A 24,622-nucleotide genomic window follows, 5' to 3' on the forward strand; every position below is an offset into this window, starting at 1 on the left:
CCTATGATACACATTTAGAAAGAGTTCATTATACGCACTGGCAGTCAGTAGTGATCGTGATCTCGTCAATCCACGTAATAAATCTGTAATAGAGAGTGATGGGAATCGCGTCAACCATTGGCGCATTCTCTGACTAACCAGGTTGTGATCTAAATCTTCACTGAGAAGTTTGTAATAGATGGATATGGCCTTATGGATAGGTGTCGAACTCGAAAAACATTGGTCTAGCGGGTTTTGCCAGTCAGCCGTTGAAAATGTCCGTATCACAGAGGCTATATAGTGCTGTGCTTGGAAGTATGCTAAAGGATAAGCCCGTAGGGTCTCGAATTTGTCTATTGCCTCGTGGAACACTAGGGGCCGCCTCAATTCCAAGTCTAATAGATGACTTATAGTGTGAACACCCCCCACCCTCCAAATCATGAAAGGATAAGTTGCTGCTCCCTCTTGAAACTCTAAATTACGCAATAATGGGATGTGGTAACCTTGACTTTATGTGGTAAGTAAAGAGTTTACCTTGTGTGTTGTGGTTCAATCTTCACTCGACTTACGGAGAGGTGAGAGTAATGGAAGCACATGAAGGGGTGACGAGGCAGCTTGTGGTTTTTATTTTGTGAACACAGGTTTATTAGAGAGTCGGCAGGGCACTTGCATAAATAACACTCCGCATTCATTGAGGCAGCCTTTGTATTGCATCAGTGGGAAAAACATCAATAATGAGATTACACATAAAAACAATGGCATTTGCATGGCACCATATGGATTGGTGTAATAATACTTCGGCAGTATGACCATACAATGTAAGGCAACTTTTACGTTACTATTCACAGTTGAATTCAGTATTGAGCATACATTCTTATCTCAAACGGTTGCACACTACAAGAAAACAATTCAGCAATGATGTCAGTACTAAACTAACTAACAGTTTCAATGTCCAGATGACCTTAAACACAAAATACTGTATTCCTACCCGTCTTCGCTGCTGCACCTGGTGGAGCTCTTATAGATCAGTTTAAGTTGACCATGGTACTAGTCCCACTTAGTGTAGCATTTGTTAGTATTAAATCTGGGAGGGAAGAATCGCCAATGTGTATATGGAAGTCCTGTACACAGTACAGCAATTTAGTCACTGAATGTTAATTCCACTTTTCTCTCTATAAGCACATTCAATTCTCAGGCAATCAGGTTATTCAATATTCCTAAACAACTGTTACTGTAAAGTGTCCCGCAGTTCTATCCCAGGTTGAAGGGCTATATTATCTCCTTTCAGTAGTGTATTCCAGCTTTCAAGTATCAAAGAATCACTGTGCTGTGAAATAGGACAGTCTTGGTGTGATCCGGAAAACATGCAGGGTAAATATTGGTGAGCTTGGTCAGTGAAGCAGATAACTCCTATATACTGAAAGTGAAAGTAACACTGAGGTTCTGCTATTTGCAACAAGGTATGAGAAAGTCCAGTACTACTGAGTGTCAGTGCAGCTCTACCTGTGGTGCAATCAATCTTCCACTCACCACTCCTGTAGCTACCTCTGGTGCAAGGCTATGTAACTTTTCCACTGCTGGAGCTGTATGTCTATACTGCAGTTAATCGGTGGCCATCTTGTGGTTGGCAGCATGGCAACTCAAAGCAATTGTTGCTGTTGGCCTGCGGCCATCTTGTGGTTGGCAGAAAAAGTTATAAATCACAATAGGACAGCGACTTCTCTTATAAGTAGTATAACTGAAATGAGGGTGCTTTGAAGTTACCCTATGATGGCTGCTGCTGTGGTATGGGGCAGGGGGGATGATTACCCTGTACTGCGTGTTGCCACTGTGGCTGTGTACCTCCACGAGCGGCTCTTGCTGCTGCGCTGGACGCCTTAATGGTGTGCTGCTCTTCGTTGCTGTGGCTCACCTGACCCGGTCTATCTTCCGCGGGTCCCCGGCGTCCACGCTCCCGGCTCGGCTGCTCCACACTCCACTAGAGCTTTTCAGCTTGGCGGTCTCTGCCCGCTGTCCTCGTGCTGCACGCCACACTTCTCCTCAGCTCCTGGCACGCCCTCTATATTTCACCCTCTTCTTCGCGGGCACCTGACCACACCCCCCGCTTGAGAGACAGGACAGGCTCATCCAATCAGCACCAGCTGTTCCCTTGCTTCACACGTGCTGGGGAGACATGTATTAACTCCTTCCTTGCCCAAAGTGGTATTAACCCCTCACAGTCCTAGGAGTGTCCGTTTCATGGGTGTCACATCCCTCCATACTGAAATGATGCGTGTCCTCACGCTTGGTCCAATAATAAAGGGAAACAGAACAAAGGATAATTCCCAAATAACAGAGTATTGGCATCTGTAAGTCACAAATCCTGGTCATCAATGAACAAAGGATGAATAGATCATGACCCTGACTACGCCTAACCATTAACTATCACACTAGCACAAATGTACACATAAATACAACATATCAATGTCAAACAGATTAGTGCAATCAGGAAAATATAAACAGTACTAAAGGTGCCTCTACCGACCTCTCTATTGTCTGTAACGCGTGGGCAGTATTCCTTGGGTGCTCCTGGTCGAGCGTCTCACTTCACCAATTTCAGGGATGTCTGCAATGACTTCCTCAACCACAGGAGATTGCCTCATTTCTGGGGTCGGGGAACCGGCCACGACAGGCCAATACATACTCAGGACAAGACTCAATGGGTCATTTAGCATCGACAACTGATCTCGGGCTGGGTGTGATGGTGGAGAATCAGGTAGTAATTCTCGAGCTCTGTGAGGGTTAGGGCACAATTTGAGTTGATCCCGATGTACAACTTTCGGTTGACCACCTTCTACCTTATCAATCTGGTACACGGCTATTTCAGCGTTGGGAATGCCAGTAACTACATATGGATCAGGCTCCCATTGCGAATCCAATTTGCTGTGCCTCCGATTATTTCGCCTTAGCACGACATCTCCTACGGTTAATGGTCTGGCATGTGCGGTCGCATCGTATCGATCCTTTTGTCGATCACGGATAGCATCCATACGTTGGTCCACAAGAGCTCGAGCAGTCTGTAATCTATGCTGGTGTTCTACGACCCAATCCCCTCGGAAGCAAGAATCTGTGGCATCATCCGAAGCCAGGCCTAAGTGAACGTCAGCGGGTAGTTTCCCAGATCGTCCAAAAAGCAGATAATATGGCGTGTATCCTGTGGAGCTGTGCACAGTGTTGTTGTAGACAAAGATCAGTTCTGCTAGCAGAGTGGGCCACTCACGTCTTTGTGGAAGGGGTACAGCTCGGAGTAAATTTATCACAGTTTGGTTCATCCTTTCGCAGGCCCCGTTGCCCTGAGGATGGTATGCTGTAGTGCGTAATTTCACACACCCGTACAACTGGCATAGTTCTTGGAAGAGTAGGGCTTCAAATGCAGGCCCCTGATCCGTCAGAATACTAGCAGGGTACCCGTAGGGCCGTACAAATGCTCGCCAGACGATTTCTGCTGTCGTCTTTGCCGTGAGATCCCGAACTGGCAGTACAACGGCAAACTTGGTGTAATGGTCAATTATGGTTACAGCATATTGATATCCATTGCTACTTGGTTCTAGCTTCACATGGTCGATAGTTACGAGTTCTAGTGGTTGTCGGGTAACAATGGGGTGCAGCGGTGCTTTCTCTTCTGATGGAGCCGGTCTACGTGCTGTGCATATGTCGCAAGATTTGCACCAGTCTTCCACATCCTGACGCATATTCCCCCAGTAAAATCTTCGACGTAGGGTCGTCTCGGTCTTTTGACAGCCGAAATGGCCAGAGTGATCATGATAGGCCCGTAGGATAAGATCGATTTTCGCAGGGGGCACCACCAACTGCTCAATCAACAGATGTGTCTTTGGATCTGTGCTCTGTCGTAGCAATAGGCCTCTTCGCAACGTCAAACGGTCCTTTTGCCGCCACAATTGGATTAGGTCCAGGGTTGCAGCTTGTCTCTGAATTCGGGTCAACCCCTGACGAGAGGCCAGCAACTGTTTCACCCTTTTTAAGGTTGGGCTTGCGTCCTGCCAGACAGTCCAATCTCCTTCCATCTCCACGCCCTGAACTTCCTGCACTCTCGCAGGGATGGGAACCATAGCATTCTGTTCCGGTGCTCTTCTTTTCAAACTGAAGTTGGGAGTTTCAATCTGCTCCCACCTGTCTATTCCTTCCAATTCACTTTCGCCTGTCTGTAGCCGGGAGAGTGCATCGGCATTCGCGTTACTTCGCCCACTTCTGTATACTACTTTGAACTGGTAGTTGGCCAGTCTGGAGGACCACCTTTGTTCCAAAGCTCCTAGAGGGGTGGTGGCTTGATGAGCCAGTGGGTTACAGTCCGTATAAGCTACAAACGGTGTTGCCGCTAGATAGTCTCTGAATTTTTCTGTCACTGCCCACACCAAGGCAAGAAACTCGAGTTTGTAGGCGCTGTAATTGGCGTCGTTCCGTTCGGTGGGACGTAGACTGCGACTAGCGTAAGCGATCACACGCTCTTGATTTTCCTGAACTTGGGCAAGTACAGCTCCCAACCCTTGCTTGCTGGCATCCGTGTACAGCCGGAACGGGTGGTTGTAATCTGGGTAGGCCAGCACAGGGGCCTCTGTCAAGACTTTCTTCAGCAGGTCGAAGGCTGTCTGTCGTTCAGTCGTCCACTCTATGGGAATTCGTTTGTTATACTTATCCTTAGGGATCCCTCGTAGAATTTCTAATAGAGAGGCGGCGACTTTGGCAAAGTTCTTCACAAACCGTCGATAATATCCTACAAATCCAAGGAACCATCGGACATCTTTGACTGTCAGTGGGATGGGCCATTCCAATACCGCTTTCACCTTTTCGGGGTCCGGGGTCACACCCTCAGGGCTTACAATGTGACCTAAGTACTGAACTCGGGGCTTGAGCAGGTGGCACTTGGATGGCTTCAGCTTCAGACCGAATCTAGTCAGCTGTTGGAAAACCTCCCGTAAGTGTTGCAGATGGTCAGAGTAGGTTTTTGAAAAGATGATAATGTCATCCAAATATAGGAGAACCACATCGAAATTCCTATGGCCTAGACAATGCTCCATCATGCGTTGGAAGGTGGCGGGAGCATTGCATAAGCCAAATGGCATACGGTTGAATTCATAGAGCCCCATTGGTGTGACGAAGGCAGTCTTCTCCTTGTCCTCTTCCTTCATCTGAACCTGCCAGTAGCCGCTGGTCAAATCTAGGGTTGAGAAATATTTGGCAGATTTAAGCGCCGTCAGAGACTCCTCAATTCGGGGTAGAGGATAGGCATCCTTATGTGTGATAGCATTCAGCTTCCTGTAGTCTACACAGAATCTTAGCTGGCCATCCTTTTTGCGAACTAACACCAATGGGGCTGCCCATGGGCTGTGACTCTCTCTGATGATGCCATTGCTCTTCATGTCCTCCAACAGTTGCCGTACGGGCTGATATAGCGCTGGTGCCAATGGGCGATGCTGCTCCTTTATGGGTGGGGCATCCCCTGTCAGGATACGATGGTGTATCTCCTTCACAATACCCAGATCTGTAGGGCTATGGCTGAAAGTCTCAGCATTATTCTTCACAACCTGGAGGATTCCGGCCTTATGGTCTCTCGGTGTACTGCCATCCCCTACCTGAATCTCTGCCCACCATTCATCTTCCTGCTCGTCAGCAGTGCTACTCTCCGTGGTTACTTGACACTGATTAGCTTGTAAGGATGGATATACGACATCTTGAAATGAGGTCCACAATAATCGGGCCAGTGGCTGGCGTCGATACAACTTGATTGCGTAATTATGGGGATTTAAGATCCGCACTGGGACTCGTCCGTTCTTCACAGTGACTAGTGTACTGGCTACTACCGCCTCCTGGCGAGCGGACATTAAACAGGGTTCAATTAAGGCCTCAGAGCTTCTGCCAGCTGGTCCGCATCGTGCCTTGCCCCAGAGGATGGTCTCTGAATTGGGTTGCAATTTGATGGGCGTACTATCCATTAGTCTAACCTTTCCAATCTCTCCCTCATTATGGGCGAACCTCTGGTGACCTTGAAGCACCCTGATAGTCTTCTGTATGATTCTTCGCTCCCCGGTGACCAACTGAGACAATTCACTCCTTAGTGTGGCCAATAGCTCCTCCGGACATTGCTGTAAGACGTTCATTCCTAGAATCACTTTAGCTTCACTGCTCTCAGTGATCAGACATCCCTGTAGTGGAAGAAGGGTTTCTCCGATCTGCATATTAGCCTCCCAGTACCCCACGCAGGAGATCCCCAGTCCGTTACTAGCAATTAGTTGCAGCCATGAGGGAAGTGGCATCAGCAACTGCCCCTCCTTCCAATAGCGTTGAAAAGCAGGTAGCTGTATGGTGGTGATTTGGGATCCTGTGTCTAACATGGCCAAAACTTCCACGCCATTTATGACAATTGGGATTGTCGGACACGTCCCGACATACCGGGGCCACCACTCTTCAGGATTCGGGTCTACTCTTCCTGTTCTCCCCGAGGCTTGACCCCCACCCTCAGGGTGTTGCAGTTTAACGTCTCCTCTTGCCTGCAATGTCTCTCCACATGACCTGCCTTCTGGCACCGCCTGCAGATGGGACGGCCATGAGCATCAAACCGATCTGTTGATCTTCTCCCTTGTCCCCGGGGTGGTTCCCACCAGTCATCAGCCCTTTGTCTTCTCGGCCGCCACCGCGGCTCTTCATAATCTGCCGGTTGGGATTGAGCTAGGCTATGCACCTCCCTACGTATCTCTGCCATTCCCAATGTCATTTCTTCCATCTGTTTCCTCAACAGTTTTATTGGGTCAGGGGATGGCAGCTGCAGCCCATGGGAGGCGGGGTTGGTTTCTTTGGGTGCCTGACATGCATTCCGTAAGCCAGCTTCTGCCGAGTAGGACTGACTTGGTAATTCTGGGAATTCCGTATTATGCTCTTCGACCGTGCCCAACATTTTGATAGCCGCTTCTTTAAAGTCTAAGAAAGTATGCGTCGGAAGTTGTAGTCGCAGTAGTCGCAGTTGAACTCGTGTTCCTTCTCTGTTAGCTCCCTCTATCAATTGGGTGACCAAGGTCTCATCCGGGTTCCTGACTTCTTCCTGATCGACAGCCTGGATTGCCCTCAAGGCCTCCTGCAGGGTGAGGGCGTAGTCACGCAGACTCTCCCCAGGTTTTTGTTTACATGCATATAACCTCATTTTCAAGGTGGATAAGGTACGGGCATCAAAAGTGGTCGCCAGTCGTTTAAGGACTTGTTCTACATTCTGTTTTTCTCTGGCGGGCCAGGACGTCACTTCCCTGAGTGCCAAATTCTTCAATTGCCCAATGAGGATCTCGACCTGCTGCTGATCACTTAGCGGGTACAAACGGAACATAGAGGTCATCTTCCTTTTAAACTCGGTGAGAGTGCTTCCTTCTGTGCCATGGTCCTCACCAGAATACGTGGGGAGCCACGGGGCTCCGAAGTAATAGGGGAGCATGATAGGATTGATCTGTGCCACAGGGGGGTTGATCGGTGCTCCTGCGCCAGCAGGCGGTACTGCCTGGGCTGGTGGATCGGTCGACATGGCTCTTCTATACTTCCAACCTTCTCACTTTGGACTCCGTTAATCCTGTTCGTGACGCCAGTTGTGGTAACCTTGACTTTATGTGGTAAGTAAAGAGTTTACCTTGTGTGTTGTGGTTCAATCTTCACTCGACTTACGGAGAGGTGAGAGTAATGGAAGCACATGAAGGGGTGACGAGGCAGCTTGTGGTTTTTATTTTGTGAACACAGGTTTATTAGAGAGTCGGCAGGGCACTTGCATAAATAACACTCCGCATTCAATGAGGCAGCCTTTGTATTGCATCAGTGGGAAAAACATCAATAATGAGATTACACATAAAAACAATGGCATTTGCATGGCACCATATGGATTGGTGTAATAATACTTCGGCAGTATGACCATACAATGTAAAGCAACTTTTACATTACTATTCACAGTTGAATTCAGTATTGAGCATACATTCTTATCTCAAACGGTTGCACACTACAAGAAAACAATTCAGCAATGATGTCAGTACTAAACTAACTAACAGTTTCAATGTCCAGATGACCTTAAACACAAAACACTGTATTCCTACCCGTCTTCGCTGCTGCACCTGGTGGAGCTCTTATAGATCAGTTTAAGTTGACCATGGTACTAGTCCCACTTAGTGTAGCATTTGTTAGTATCAAATCTGGGAGGGAAGAATCGCCAATGTGTATATGGAAGTCCTGTACACAGTACAGCAATTCAGTCACTGAATGTTAATTCCACTTTTCTCTCTATAAGCACATTCAATTCTCAGGCAATCAGGTTATTCAATATTCCTAAACAACTGTTACTGTAAAGTGTCCCGCAGTTCTATCCCAGGTTGAAGGGCTATATTATCTCCTTTCAGTAGTGTATTCCAGCTTTCAAGTATCAAAGAATCACTGTGCTGTGAAATAGGACAGTCTTGGTGTGATCCGGAAAACATGCAGGGTAAATATTGGTGAGCTTGGTCAGTGAAGCAGATAACTCCTATATACTGAAAGTGAAAGTAACACTGAGGTTCTGCTATTTGCAACAAGGTATGAGAAAGTCCAGTACTACTGAGTGTCAGTGCAGCTCTACCTGTGGTGCAATCAATCTTCCACTCACCACTCCTGTAGCTACCTCTGGTGCAAGGCTATGTAACTTTTCCACTGCTGGAGCTATATGTCTATACTGCAGTTAATCGGTGGCCATCTTGTGGTTGGCAGCATGGCAACTCAAAGCAATTGTTGCTGTTGGCCTGCGGCCATCTTGTGGTTGGCAGAAAAAGTTATAAATCACAATAGGACAGCGACTTCTCTTATAAGCAGTATAACTGAAATGAGGGTGCTTTGAAGTTACCCTATGATGGCTGCTGCTGTGGTATGGGGCAGGGGGGATGATTACCCTGTACTGCGTGTTGTCACTGTGGCTGTGTACCTCCACGAGTGGCTCTTGCTGCTGCGCTGGACGCCTTAATGGTGTGCTGCTCTTCGTTGCTGTAGCTCACCTGACCTGGTCTATCTTCTGCGGGTCCCCGGCGTCCACGCTCCTGGCTCGGCTGCTCCACACTCCACTAGAGCTTTTCAGCTTGGCGGTCTCTGCCCGCTGTCCTCGTGCTGCACGCCACACTTCTCCTCAGCTCCTGGCACGCCCTCTATATTTCACCCTCTTCTTCGCGGGCACCTGACCACACCCCCCCCCCCCCCGCTTGAGAGACAGGACAGGCTCATCCAATCAGCACCAACTGTCCCCTTGCTTCACACGTGCTGGGGAGACATGTATTAACTCCTTCCTTGCCCAAAGTGGTATTAACCCCTCACAGTCCTAGGGGTGTCCGTTTCATGGGTGTCACATCGAGGTGGATTGATTTATAGGCATTTAGATTGAGCTTATGACGTAGTATATGCCAGAGGCGTCTAGTAGTCATTAGCAGGCGGTTATCACGAACTTCTGGTGGAATTTCTTGGTCGTGAATATGTAAAAAATATTTTAAGGCCATTGTGGGAAGGAATTGTGATTCTAGGGATGTGTTGGCGTAAACCTCCTGATTGTTTAGCCAATCAGCCAAAAACCTCAACAAAGAAGAATGATTATATAATATATACCAAGATATTGGTAAAGTTTATTCCACCATTAGATTTAGGTTGACACAATTTGCGGAGACTAATGCGGGCCCTACCACCCTGCCATATAAAGGTCCTGAAGAGCTTGTGAATTAATTGAATATCTTTTGTGGTGAGTAGAATGGGCAATGTCTGTAACATATATAAAAGACGAGGAAAAGTCATCATTTTGATGAGAGCAGCTCTACCTAAGTACGAGAGAGTCAAATGTTTCCAACCTCTGAGCTCCTCAGTAATACTTTGAATCAGTCATGATACATTTTTATCATACTGTTGAGCAGGGTTCTTAAGCAAAATAATGCCCAGGTAATATAAATTTGAGGAGGCCCAGGAGAAGGAAAAAGACGAGCCCCACAAAGGAGTAGAAATAGTGGGATGAAGAAACATTGCACGTGACTTGTCCTCATTGATTTTCAAGCCAGAAATGTCGCCAAACTGCTCAAACTTGCGCATAATCAGGGGTAAGGTGTATTGAGGGTCAGTGATGTATAAAAGGATGTCATCCGCATATACTGTCAATTTAATACTATGTGTACCAACCCGGACTCCTCAGAAATCAGACCATTTCTGTAAAATACGAAGAAGAGGATCTATAGCCAGGTTGAAGAGGAGGGGGGAAAGAGGACATCCCTGGCGTGTTCCTCGTCCCAGTTCAATGGGTGTACCATGTAGCCCATTGATCAGCAATGACGTGGAAGGGGAATGGTAAAAGAAACGCAGTAATTTAATAAAATATGGGGCAAATCCCCTACGGGTCAGAATTTCAAAAAATGAGGCCAGAGAATCGTGTCGAACGCCTTATGCGTATCGAGACTAAGAAGCATATTCTGAGCTTGAGAGTCTCCTCTGGAGGCGATTATAGCGGCCAAAGCGGTACGAATACCCTTAACCGAGTGCCTACCGGACACAAACCCTAATTGGTGATCAGTTAAAAGGGACGGTAAAATTTGTTGCAAGCGCGTAGCCATGATTTTGGCAAAAAGTTTAAAGTCCAAATTCAGCAGCGTTATAGGGCGATATGAACCTAGTAAAAGAGGGTCTTTCTCTGGTTTGGGCAGAAGAATCGTATGTGAGGAGTTAAAATAGGGAAGTGAAGGAGAATGGCGATGTATATCTCGAAATAGGTCCAGGCGAAGCAGAGAGAAGTCTTCTTGAAGAATTTTATAATAGTCACCGGAGTAACCATCTGGACCGGGTGCTTTATGAGCAGGCAAGGCTCTTATGGTATCTCGAAGTTCCTGATCAGTAATGTCTGAGTCTAGAATGTCGCATTGGTCTTGAGTAAGTGTAGGGAGACGGGCCTCGTTAATAGTAGTCTTTGTCGTTCCACATCGAGTGGCTGGGGGGAATATAGAGTAGAGTAATAATTAGTGAAAAGTGACAGGATGTCCTTTGAATCAGTAATTGTAGATCTAGTGACGGGGTGAAGTACTGCTGTAATATGATTTCTAGACTTTCGAGATTTGGCTATATTTGCTAAAAGGCGGCCCGACTTGTTGCCCCAGCGGTAGTATTTGTGTTTAGAAACTTCTAGACTATGTGTCGCCTGTGAGAGAAGGAAGTCCTCTAATAATTGGCGGGCTAATTTATATTGATGCAGTTTATCAGGTGATGGGTCTGTTGTATAGGCCGTGAAGGTTTGAGTAACCGCAGCTCGTAGTGAGGCACAAGTGGCTGAGGTTTCGCGTTTACGCTTTGCCATGTAGCTAATGATGTGGCCTCGTATTACTACCTTTGAGGTTTCCCACATTAGACCAGGATTGTCCCAGTGTTCTAGGTTATCGTCGACAAAGTCCGACCATTTTGACTTAAGGAAAGATCGGAAATCAGCTGAAGAGGCCAGATATGTGGGAAATCGCCATATGTTATCATGGTAAGGGTCTGAGGGAAATGTAAGTGTCACAGTGAGAGGAGCGTGTTCAGAAATTGTAATATCATGCATTCGAGCACTGTGGAGTCGGGACATTAATATATCAGATAAAAGAAAATAGTCTATGCGCGACAAGGAGCCATGTGCTGCCGAAAGATGCGTGTAGGAGCGGTCAGTTGGGTTTAAAAGACACCAGGGGTCTGAAAGGTGTAATGCAGTTAATAAAGATGGGAGTACCTGCCATGAGCTAGAGGCCGGTCTAGCTGGTGGGGGAGCTTTGTCAATTTGGGGATCTAACACTGTGTTGAGGTCTCCCCCTATAATTAAAGGGTAATTTTCTCTTTGGAGTAGCAGTTTAGTTAATTGATGGAAAAAAGATGAGGAGTCAGTGTTTGGAGCATAGACATTATTAATTGAAGTTTTAAATTCACAGACATATATAGAGTGACAATACGCCATAACAAAAAAAAAAAATAGATTATAGATCTAAATTGCGCCTATAAGGGATCTATGTCTTTCAGAGTCGCAGACTCCCGACCAGCTAAACCATATTGCCGAATAGATCTTAATCTTATCAGTAGAAGACATAATAATATCGTCCACTGACCTATACATTTATATCCCCTAAAACCATTTAACAAGGGTCAAGGGGTGGTAGATTTCCAGCGCACAGGGATAACAGCCTCGGCTGCACTGCTGATATATTTCAAAAGTGATTTTTTTTTTTATACACAGCTAATGGCAGGCATGTAAGTTCAAAAGCCAGAATTGAGGCCCATCTGGGACATCGGAGCTTAGTATTTCATGTGCGACTGAAACCACCCCATCACAGAGAACCTTCAAGACCAGACAAGACCACCATATATGGAGTGGCATTATATAAAATGGACGGGCAACAATACCATTGAGAGATGACCTTACGACGAGTCTCAATATATTGGTGGAGCTACTCCCAGACTTTTCAAAGATAGAGTACCACTGAGGATCACTACTACCCAAACCGAGATCCCTTTCCCAGTTTTTAGTACACTTTGGTAACATACAGAAACAGTTCTCAATTAAGAGCTTGTATATGATATATAATACATAGGAGGGAGAAGTCAGAGACAACACCAAAGGGGATCAAACTTCGACCAAAGGGGATCAAACTTCGAGTCCCTTCAGAAGTGTGTGTTTTAAACTCCCCATCGCCTGATGAGTGCACCCTCCTAACAGTGCAGGGTAAACCATAAACCATAATCATAATGAGATAATGACACAGAGACTTGTGTAAGGGGAAAGGAAGGTCAGCTTTATTTATATTTAAACTAATTAAAACTATTTGATATATAACTGAACGAACTAATAGAAGAAAGAAAGAAAGACAGACAAAGTAGGGTGGCGCAGAAAGAACGGCCCCACAATGCAAGATCACCATCTGTAGCAGCCAGCCCATTACCACGCCCAAGGTATCCACCTCCCACCCCAATGACACAACGTGAGGCCCACTTGGACCGATGGTGCCGCTGACCCCTGTAGGGTAGAATCAGCCTAATCCATGTATTGGAAGGGAGAGCACCTCAAGCTCCAAAGACAGATGGTGACTGCTACCGTTCTTTTCTGGCACAAGAAAAGCCGACACCAAACAACTCATTGAATAAGGGAGGGAGGGCGGGAAACAGCCGACCAGAGACATTTCTATAAAATGGCTGCCAAGCAGCAACTCTGAAATCGCACTGAAAAACCCACCATCTGTCCAATCCTATACCCCCCTTTATAGGCTAACATAACCTAACCCCACCCCCTGCCCAATCCTATACCCCGCTACCCCCTAACCAAACCTAACCCCACCCCACAACACTACCTCACTAAACAATTAACCCCTTCTTGTCCAGAGGCTGATACCCATGGGCTCGGGTGTTTAATTACCTCCATGCATATAAAATGCAGTCTGTTTTAGGTGCGCATGCAGGGGAGGTTCTGGGTACCCAGAAACCCCCCCTGCCTGCCGATCAGTAAGTGTAGTGCTGTACTACCCGGCAGCAGTGTGTTTGTTTCAGCAGCCAATGAGAGTCAGACAGACTCTCATTGGCTGCTGCATCCATGGAGGGAGCCGGGCTGGAGCTCACTCATGAGCTCCTCCTTCCGGCTCCTGCAGTGAGTGATGGGAGAGATGTCATGACATCTCTAACAGAGCAGGCTGGGAGGACGGAGGAGCGGATAGCGACAGGCACGGCAGGAGTGGGGATTCAGGTAAGTGTTGTTTTTCTTTTTTTGTATGTGTCTTTGTCCTATTTATGTAAAATGCACTGCATAGGGGGGCACTACTGGGGGCACTATATAAGGGCACTACTGGGGACATTGCATAGTTGGAACCACTACTGGGGTCACTGCATAGGGGGGACTACTACTGGGGTCATTGCATAGGGGGGACTACTACTAGGGGCACTGCATGGGGGACCACTATTGGGGGCACTGCATAGGGGGGACCAATATTGGGGGGCACTGAATGGGGGGACCTTTACTGGGGGCACTAAATAAGAGGCACTACATAGGGGGACTACTACTGGGGGCACTATATAAGGAGCACTGCTGGGGGCACTGCATAGGGGGGACTACTACTGGGGGCACTATATAAGGGGCACTCCTGGGGGCACAGCATAGGGGGGACTACTACTGGGGGCACTATATAAGGGGCACTGCATAGGGGGGCCACTACTGGGGGCACTGCATAAGGGGGACTACTACTGGGGGCACTATATAAGGGGTACTACTGGGGGTACTGCATAGCAGGGACCACTACTGGGGGCTCTAATGGGGGCACTGCATGGGGGAGACTACTACTGGGGACACTGCATAGGGGGACCACAACTGGGGCACTGTATATGGGGCACTACTGGCGGCACTGTATAAGGGGCACTAGTGGGGTCACTGCATAAGGGGCAGTGCTGGGGCAATGTATAAGAGGCACTACTGGGGGCACTGCAGGGGTGGATTGGGAATTTAAAGTGGCCTGGAAAAAAGTGTGAAAGTGGCCCTATATGCGCGCACCCGGAATTGGGACATGGGCCCGTGGCAAGTGGTGTGGCCTAATTTGAAATACCTTGCCTGCACTCTTTATTCATGCTGGGGGCATGCCTACCGCTCCAGGAGCTGATGGGCATGCCCACAGTCCCTCTCTCCAGTGAATAAGCACAGCATGTGAATGAGTATTTTCTTACCTATACATACTGTATGATTTCTCTGCAACGGGAACCTCTGTAGAAATTGATCCTCCCTGGACAGGCAGTGTCTTGAGTTGGTATTCACTATTCATGCAGGAGATCCCATGGTCTGGAAGCCACGTGTTTGTGTTGCAATAAAACCAATGTCATTATCATGCAAAAGAGGTTCAACCAGATAGTAACAGAAGTTTTTGGGCAGGACAAAATGTGAGTTTCCCATATCAAACAATTTTATATTAATAAAATATATTTGCTCATTTGGTACCATTTGCATCAGTAATATGTTTTCATTAGAATTGTTGTCTGATGATTACTCTCCACCAGTCTTTTCCTCTAATAATACTAGCAGTCCTATCATCCTCTATGTGTGTCTCCAGCACCATCTCCTTAGACCATCCCCCCTATGTATCTCTCCAGTGCCACCCTGTCTCTCCAGCGCCATCTGTCTGTGTCTACCCAATACCATCATCCTGTGTCTCCCCAGCGCCATCATCCTGTGTCTCCCCAGCACCATCATCCTGCCCTAGCACAGAATAGCCCCCTCCCCCACAGACAGTTCATATGCTCTTAGTAGAGAATAGCCCTCCTCCCTGCAGATCATCATCTCTGCTTAGCACAGAATAGCCCCCCTCCCCCCACACACAGATCATCTTCCCTTAGCACAGAATATCCCCCCTCCCCACAGATCATCTCCCCTTAGCACAGAATAGCCCCCTACAAACAGATTATCTTCTCTTAGCACAGAATAGCCCCCTCCCCACAGATCATCTCTCTTTAGCACAGAATAGCCCCCCACACACAGATAATCTCCCTCAGCACAAAACAGCCCCCCTCCCCACAGACAGATCATCATCTCCCCCTAGTATAGCAGACCTCCTCTCCCCCACAGACAGATCATCATCTCCCCCGCCCCTAGTATTGCAGAACCTCTCCCCCACAGACAGACCATTATCTCCCCCGCCAGGGGCACAAAAAGGGGGGGGAGTGGGTACTAATTACCTGGGCCCAACTTGCTTACATCAAATCAGCCCAGCACACACTGCTGTGTTCTGGGCTGCACTGGGAGACTGCTCGCTGCTGCTAAGTAGAAGCCACAGCAGTCTCCTATGCCTGTGCTGGGGAGAGTGATCACACTGATCACTCCCCCCACTAGATATGCGCCGGGCTGAGGGGCTCACAGCGTCCCCCTCCCCAGCGCAGCGCTGCAGTTTTTACATTTTATTTAAGGGGGCGTGGCCACGTATCCCCTCCAGAGCGCTCTATCCACATGCGACCAAAAATGGGGGCGTGGCCTAATTACCATAGGCCATGTCGCCTACGTGACGTCATTAGGAGGCATGTCCGCCTCCAAATAACGTCAGGCTGGGAGGAGCCTCACTAGCTGGCCTTCCCCCAGCCCCCTCCTGTCACTGAATGGATGCAGCGCGCATGCACGCAGCATCCATTCAGAGTCTCCGGAGTCCGGCACCGCCACACAGCTGCGGCGGTGGGGGTCCTCAACCACCCGATTTAACCACCCGCGGGCCACTTCGGCCCACGGGCGGAACAGCGGGACCGTAATGTCCCGCTGAAATCGGGACGTTGGGGAGGGGTGTGCCCACTATGGGTGGTGCCCCTGTGCGACCGCTCAGGTCAAACACCCCTAGAGCCGGCCCTGCATCTCAGCACAGAAACAGATCATGTCCCCCTGGACTGCAGCCAGCCCGATTGTCTCCTCTCCACTCTGCCCCCTGCCCAATCTGTGAAATTAAACTTAAACATCACACTTCACAGCCTGGGGAGGGGAGAGTGGAGAGGAGACGATCAGGCTGACAGACTGCACCGAACCGCCGCCCACCCCGGGGTATGTCTAGGTGTTTTTTCATTGGTTTGGTAACCAAGAATTTGGAAACACCCCTTTCAAAATCCTGTGTTTGCCACCGCGTCTCACTTACAGAACTGTATATTAATCAGCAGCTTCTTCCTGTCACAAAGCTCGAACCAGCAGTGACCACAGAAATGGAAACAATGATTTGTAACAGACAAACCCGACCCTACGCTCTGGTGAGATGGCAGTTTGTGCCTCCTGATCTCCTAAGATACGTTCTTAAGATATGCAAGCAGACACAATAAGCAGGGTTACAGGGGTTAGTTTATATCCACTATGTAGACAAAAGTGATTAGAGAACTGACAGCAAACAGGTTGACAAGATATTATTGACGTCAGTACTTTGTAGGTCCACCATGTGCAGTGATTACTGCAGACATCCTTCTTGGCAAATTGTCCACAAGTTCCTGGACAACAGCAAGCGGTATGTTTTGCCATTCTGCCTTATGTACAGTGACCAACTGTGACACTGAGGAAGGTCGGTTCGAGCTAGAACGCACCTGTCACTCCAATTCTTCCCAGAGGTTCTCAATGGGGTTAAGATCTGGACTCTGAGCTGGCCAGTCCATCCGGGTTATCGAATTGTCTGTATACCAGTCCAGCGTCGCCCTGGAAACATGACAGGTGGCATTGTCGTCCTGATAAAAAACATTTGTTGTTTCCATTGAACTGCCACAATGTAGGGAGCACAGAGTTATCGATAGGGAGCACAGAGTTATTGATAGGGAGCACAGAGTTATTGAGAACATCTCTATACTTCTCAGAAATTCAAACCAACTAAAACAGCCCCACAGCGCAGCACAACATTTCGCTTGCGTCGGGGTGTACAATCTCTTGTGTACGTAATGTAGAAGACAGAGTAAAGAGAAGTTAGTTTATCCAGTAGGAAACTTTATTAAAAGTTGCGGTGGTAGAGCGTTACAGAGAGTCTGTCTTTTTTTGCTATGGGGCTCACAAAGTTTTAGTTATACCTAATTCTAGTATTAAAGCTAGTTATGTATCATATATTGCTCTTTTCATGGAAAAATATTAGAAAAAAAAATGCAATCTTTAAATAATTACAAAAAAAATAACATTGAAAGAAAAAAATATAAATCAGTTTTGAAGTAAAAAAACTATAACCAGTATCTATGAAATGTATATAATCAGTCCCAAACAAATTTAACATAAAAGCTGAAAGGAGTCAATTGCTCACCATGGGGTAAAAGTGATAAAGCAGAGAGTGATAAAGTACCAGCCAATCAGCTCCTAACTGCCATTTTTCAAACACAGCCTGTATAGTGACATTTAGGAGCTGATTGGTTGGTACTTTATCACTCCCCACTTTATCACTTTTCAAGGCTTAGTACATCTCCCCCTAACTGACTGTCATGTGTATCAGTATGATGAGATCACCTAGTTTTTAAGAGCAATGAAACCAGCGCCCTGCTGCAGTCATATCTAAATGTGATATTGTGATGTATAAAACTATTTTGCCATCCTGCTAAGTATATCAGCACATTTATAGGAAAGAGAAACTGAAACTAAAGCCTGTGCTGTCTCCATACACAGACATAGAACATATTCCATTGACTGCAGAACAGGACAGGGACTCTGCACAAGGGAAGATACAGATAGCAAAAAAACTATTTTTATACAAAATAAATTCTACTGAAGCTGCCGTATGGATTAGTCTGTGCCAACGGCTCCCGTTCCCTGCTGGTCACGTTCCTACCCCCCTGCCAGGGGTTTTCCTTAGAACAATTACTTTCTTTTTTATTCACGGTGGATTTGGCTGTGAAGATAGAAACGTGCTCCACAGATCTTGCAGAAATGTGCATCTCACTAGTAAGTAATAACATTTATGTAACATTTGCTGTGTAAACTGACTTATATTTATGAAACAGACTTTTCTTCATATGTTGTTTTAACAGAAGCGAGAAACTTTAGGTCTGTACGCAAGGAGCAATCAGCCAGCAATAACGATATCGTTGTCTGATCGTCCTGCACCCTGCTGGTGTGCTGGATGATCGATATCGATCATCCAGCAAACCACCTAATTACCAACGACTAAAACGACCCACGATAAACGATCGTGGGTCCCTATAGTAACTTGATTGATATCGAGCAAGTTGACCTGCATGCATAGGCGATGGATGATATAGATATCGTTCATGCGTGCCCGCGCATCACAGTTTGTAGGTAGATTGGAAGGGGCCAAAAACTGAACGATTTGAATGATAACGATATGAACGATATCATTATCGTTCAAGTCGATCAGTTTTATCGTACCGTGTGTACGCACCATAAGTCCATCGCATACATATGTACGTGTGCATGTATGTATGTATATATGTATGTATACACACATTACCGCCAATACCTGTGATATAGATATATATATAGATAGATAGATACATACATACATAGATACGAGATAGATAGATAGATAGATAGATAGATAGATAGATAGATAGAGGTATATATTTATATACACATTACACACACATATATATATATATATAATATATATATATAATTCTTGCCTACTTTTCAAAAAGCATGTCAGGGAGAATGTGGAAGTAACACCTATGAGCGCAGCAGTAAAGTGGGCGTGTAGGGCTACATCTGAGAGACGTGCCATAATACTGACTTACATCCAAATGTGAATAAGCCCCAAAGCAGTTAGTAAAATCTATTTGTTGATGAAAACACACGGATACTTTTCGGAAAATGCATGTAGCCATAGGGATCATTGTGCCTTATACCCAATGCAGGGAAATGACACTAATGATCCCATTTGAATGTATACAGTATATCTGTTGTTATTTTTTAAAATAACAGCCACATAATTGGGGTAAGGTGCAATCAGGGAGATTGCTGGACTCTTCAGGGAGTCAGGGAGAATGCTACTATTTCAGGGAGTCTCCCTGACAATCAGGGAGAGTTGGCGAGTATTATATGTAATATGTATATATATATATATATATATATATATATATATATATATATATAGCAAAAGACAGATAGCGGCACTCCACGGCTGTATTTTTGATCAATAAATTTGAATCCGATGTTTCGGGCACATGCCCTTCCTCTGGGATACAAAGTCACAATACACCAACACACAGACATATATACATAAGATTAAAATTACCTCGTCATACAGCAGCGGTTACCGTGACTCCCTTCAGTAGGCGCGTGGTGTGGGACATGGCCGACGGCGGATGGCAGGTTCACCAGACCAGCTGAACGAGGTCATTTTAATCTTATGCATATATGTGTGTGTTGGTGTATTGCAACTTTGTATCCCAACATGTGCCCGAAACGTCAGATTAAACTTTATTGATCAAAAATACAGCCGTGGAGTGCCGCCATCTGTCTTTTGCTATATGGACCTAGTGGTATATATATATATATATAATATATAATGATGAACACACACTCACAAACACAGATCAGCCATAACATTACAGCCACATGTGATTAACATTACAGCCACTTTGTAGGGCCACCACGTGCAGTGATTACTGCAGCCCCCTTCTTGGCAAACTGTCCACAAGTTCCTGGACAACAGCAGGCGGGTATGTGTTGCCATTCTGCCTTATCTACAGTGACCAACTGTGACACTGAGGAAGGTCGAGTCAGCCTAGAACGCACCTGTCACTCCAATTCTTCCCAGAGGTTCTCAATGAGGTAAAGATCTGGACTCTGAGCTGGCCAGTCCTTTTGGGTTATCGAATTTTCTGTATACCAGTCCAGCGTCGCCCTGGAAACATGACAGGTGGCATTGTTGTCCTGCTAAAAACATTTGTTGTTTCCGTAGAACTGCCACAATGTAGGGAGCACAGAGTTATCGAGAACTTCTCTATACTACTCAGAACTTCAAACCAGCTAAAACAGCCCCACAGCGCAGCACAACATTTCGCTTGCGTCGGGGTGTACAATCTCTTGTCTACATAGTGTAGAAGACAGAGTAAAGAGAAGTTAGTTTATCCAGTAGGCAACTTTATAAAAAGTTGCAGTGGCGCGTTGCAGAGAGAGAGTTATGCCCCTAATTCTAGTATTAAAGCTATTTATGTATCATATATTGCTCTTTTCATGCAAAAATATTGGGGTAAAAAAATGCAATAATTAAATAATGACAAAAAAATTAAATTGAATGAAAAAATATATAAATCAGTTTTGAAGTCAAAAACTTTAACCAGTACCTATAAAATGTATATAATCAGTCCCAAACAAATTTAACATAAAAGCTGAAAGGAGTCCATTGCTCACCATGGGGTAAAAAGTGGAGAGTGATAAAGTACCAGCCAATAAGCTCCTTCTATAAACCCGAACGTTAGTAAATGTACCCCTAATTGTTTTGTTGTCACTGTTGTGTTAGTTGTATCTGCAAATCTATCATGGGTTTTCTATGCATAGTATTTTATGACAGGGAAAATCAAATATATTTACACAAAATAATAAATAGCCGTAGAGTTGAAGGTTAAAAATATAACGTGTATCCTCAAATAATATGTGTAAAGTCTGTGCTAGGAAATGATTTATATACTGATCTAAAGAGAAACAAAAAGGAGAGTATTTGCAAAGGTTACACCTTGTTGCACGGGAGAAGCTTCTCTTCTCTCTTTTATTTAAATTTTTTTTTCTTTTTTGTTATATATATTGTATGGTTATTTAATAGTATAAGTTGAACTTGATCACCGTGTAGTACTTATATTTTGTGGAATAGATGTCCTAATTGGGATATATTGCTAGTATGTTCCTGTGATTGGGACTGAGATGTACCAAAAATAATTAAGTTCTACAATATGAATAATATCTCTATATAGTTGGGAAGCTATTTAGTAGTATAACGATAATTTAGGGCTATATAAGTACTGTATAAGTGTATATCATATTGTTATGTGTCTATATTAATGTGATAATTCATTTGCATTGTATTATGCTATTGTTAATGTTTTTATTGGATGTTGATATTGTGTAAATTTTAATACAAATGACTCAATTAAAAAAAAAAAAAGAAGGTTACACTTTGTTGAGTTCTGTATCTTGTGCTGTTTTTTTCCCCCCACTTTTGTCTGTTATCCTGTTAGTTTCCCTCCATTTCTGCCCTGCTGACTGTCATATACTCTGTATGTTAGTAGACTGGAAAGGAAGACAGGACTGAGCATATATACCGGGGAATGAGGGAATCTGATGGGAGGTGCTTGGGTGTGACAGGGGGTCAAACGCAGGACTCTTGCAGGGGGTTTCCAAATGTTTAATTGTTGTGGGTGATCTGTGCCTGCAAATCAGGGCGAGGCCGATCCTTAATTTGTGCTGCCCAGCGGAATTATTAACGAACAGGCCCCCTTAACCGTTAAAAATTGTCTTTCCGATGTGCAAATCTGTCCCCTGAGCTCCTTTTTCCCCCATTGATTTAAACATCTGCCAAACTAAAATTAAAATACTATTGGCTTCACTCTGAAATAAGTGACTTAGGGCCTGATTCAGCAAGGATCGCAACTGCGATTTCGCACGCAATCGGCCGATTGTTACATTCTGCACATGAGTATGCATCGCAGTGTGCGTGCGCGAACCAGCCACTGCAATCGGGACTGCGATCGCAGTGACTACGCAGACCCATCGCAGAGTGAGTGACAGGAAGTGCCCTTTGCGGGCGGTGACGGGGGGTTGGGCGGCAAAACGCAGGCGAGCCAGTGCTTTTGAACGCCGTTGCAGGGGCGAGCATAAATTATCCACTGCAATGCATTACGCAGCTCGAGTGTGATGAGGTTAGCAATTTCTGAGTAAGGTTAGAGCATGTGCAAGTGTGTGTGAGGCAGCGATGGTACTCGATGTTACCGATGGTTTTGCAGTCTTGCTAAGGATTACGGATGTGTGTAAGGTAAAGTGGGCGTCCTTATGTTGTGCTGCAATGGCATAGCGATTGCAGTGGATTAGCATACCATCGCAGTGAGACTGCGTGCGTAATCGCTATTGCATTCGCAGTTGCGATCTGTAGTGTATCAGACACTTTTACAACTACAAAATAAAAATGAGATCCTTATAGCTATATTCTCTGACTGGCATTATTTGTATTACAGTACTAGGATGGAAGACATGGATGCACAAGATGCAATGGAAAACATCATCCCGGAGTTGGTGGAATTCCTTTGCCAGGATGTAGACTGGTTAGTCGGGAAGGTCCAGGCTCTGCTGCCTGGTACAGATCTTCAGCCCTTTCTGCAGAAAACAGATGAGAGAGAAAAAGTCTCTGCTCTTATACAGATGCTGAGGAGGCTTCATGTGAAGGTGTGGAAGGCCTTTATAGAATGCATCTGCATGGAATGTCCCCTACCCATGGAACTCGAGGTGCAACTACTCAGCCTGGCCGGAGAAGGTTAGATCTGAAATATGTCACATTTGGAAGACATAGGGGGGGGAATTCAATTAGCTGCGTTAGTTTTTGCACCGGTCGCGTGCAAATGTTGCTTATTGCGTCTATGCGTGCTCCCATTTTTTGCGCAATACAATTCCAGATTTCTACATGGTTTCACCCGCGATAAGTATTGGTGAAAATGGGCAAGTTTACCTGTACTCCCCCAAAAAAGGCAAAGTGATATAGGAAAACAATATAGAAGTGCATTAGTGGCTCTAATAAAAGTATTTGAGGTTTGTACATAGGGCTGAGCGCTCGCAACCGGGTCGATGGTGGCCCAGAGCGCATGCGCACTATGGAGCCGGCTCCGTCGTGCACATTCGCGAGACCCGGATAGTGATGGGCAAGCCGTCGCTCCAGGTCTCGCACCAAAGGGGGCGTGCTGTCGATGTTGAGTGACAGCACGCCCCCTTTGGTGGGCGGGCCAGGGGGTGGCTGCCCAGACGGAGGCATTCCCATGAGAACGCCTACCGTCTGGGGGCGGCCCCATTGACATCATAAGTGATGTCAGTGGGAGAGCTTTCGGCTCTGTTTGAGTCGTAAGCTCTCTGGGGCTTGGGGCAACAAGACCCTACCACAAGGGTCTCGTCGCAAGCCCGCGACCATCTTCTTGGCCGCTCACTATAGCTGTGGGAGGAGGCCGTTCTAAAAAAAAAAAAGACCGGCCCTGATTCGGAGCGAGCACTCTGTCAGAGCGTCCGGCTCTGAATCAGGGCCATAGTGTCAAATAGCTGTTTTATGCATATTTCTGAATCAGTCAAATACTGATAGTGAGACGGAAATTTACTAAGATGGGAGTTCTATTTAAGAAGTGATGTTGCCCATAGCAACCAATCAGATTCTACTTCTCATTTATCTAGCACCTTCTAGAAGATAATACCTGGAATCTGATTGGGAAGTGGACAGAATGTGGGAGAAATGCCTACCCTTCCGGGGGTGCGGGGGGTTACCCGAAAAATCGGGAGCCTCCCGCGAAAACCGAGAGGGTAGGCATGTATGGAGTAGGGCCCCAAATTGATATCTTGCTTAGGGCCCTATGAGGTCTAAATCCGCCTCTGCGAAGCAGCAGTACCTGGTAGACAACTGTCAAAGACGTGCTTCTGTAGGAAATAAGGGTTAATTCATAAGGAACTTATATCTATTCTTGAACCTTGCTAACCTTCCCATACAGTTGTATTACGTTTCTGTCCTTTACCACATACCCCAGACAACGGGTCGCCGCTGCTACGCCATATGCATAGCAACCAAAGCTTCATGTGAGCTAAACATGCAAGCTTTCACAGGGCCAATAACGCCCAAATATCCTTGACTAAATATATCAAGTCACCCGATTATCTTAAGCATAATGTATTATGCATATTAAGCAAACCTTCAAATCATACCCAGTTATAACCATACTTGCCAACTCTCCCTCATTGTCAGGGAGGATGCCTGAAATAGCAGCAATCTCCCTGAAGAGTCTACCAATCTCCCTCATTTCACCTTCCACCCATTATGACACTGTTATATAAAAGAAAAAACAGAGATATATACATTGAAATGGGATCATTAGTATAATTTCCCTGCATTGGTTATAAGGCACAGTGATCCCTATGGTTACATACATTTTCTGAGAAGTATCAGTGTGTTTTCATCAACAA

General features: G+C 46.0%; 1 protein-coding gene across 1 annotated transcript in view; it reads left to right on the forward strand.

The window, feature by feature from the left end:
• Positions 1–22,654: 22,654 nt before the first annotated feature.
• The window catches only part of NLRC5 (NLR family CARD domain containing 5), a 175,013-nt gene continuing 173,045 nt past the window's right edge, over positions 22,655–24,622 (forward strand). The window contains exon 1 of the mRNA XM_088458330.1: positions 22,655–22,943. Coding sequence (XP_088314456.1) covers positions 22,655–22,943 — 289 coding nt within the window. The remainder of the gene's footprint in view (positions 22,944–24,622) is intronic.

Source organism: Taudactylus pleione, unplaced genomic scaffold (genome assembly GCF_031769625.1).
Source record: "Taudactylus pleione unplaced genomic scaffold, aTauple2 ptg000828l, whole genome shotgun sequence".
Taxonomy (NCBI): Eukaryota; Metazoa; Chordata; class Amphibia; order Anura; family Myobatrachidae; genus Taudactylus; species Taudactylus pleione.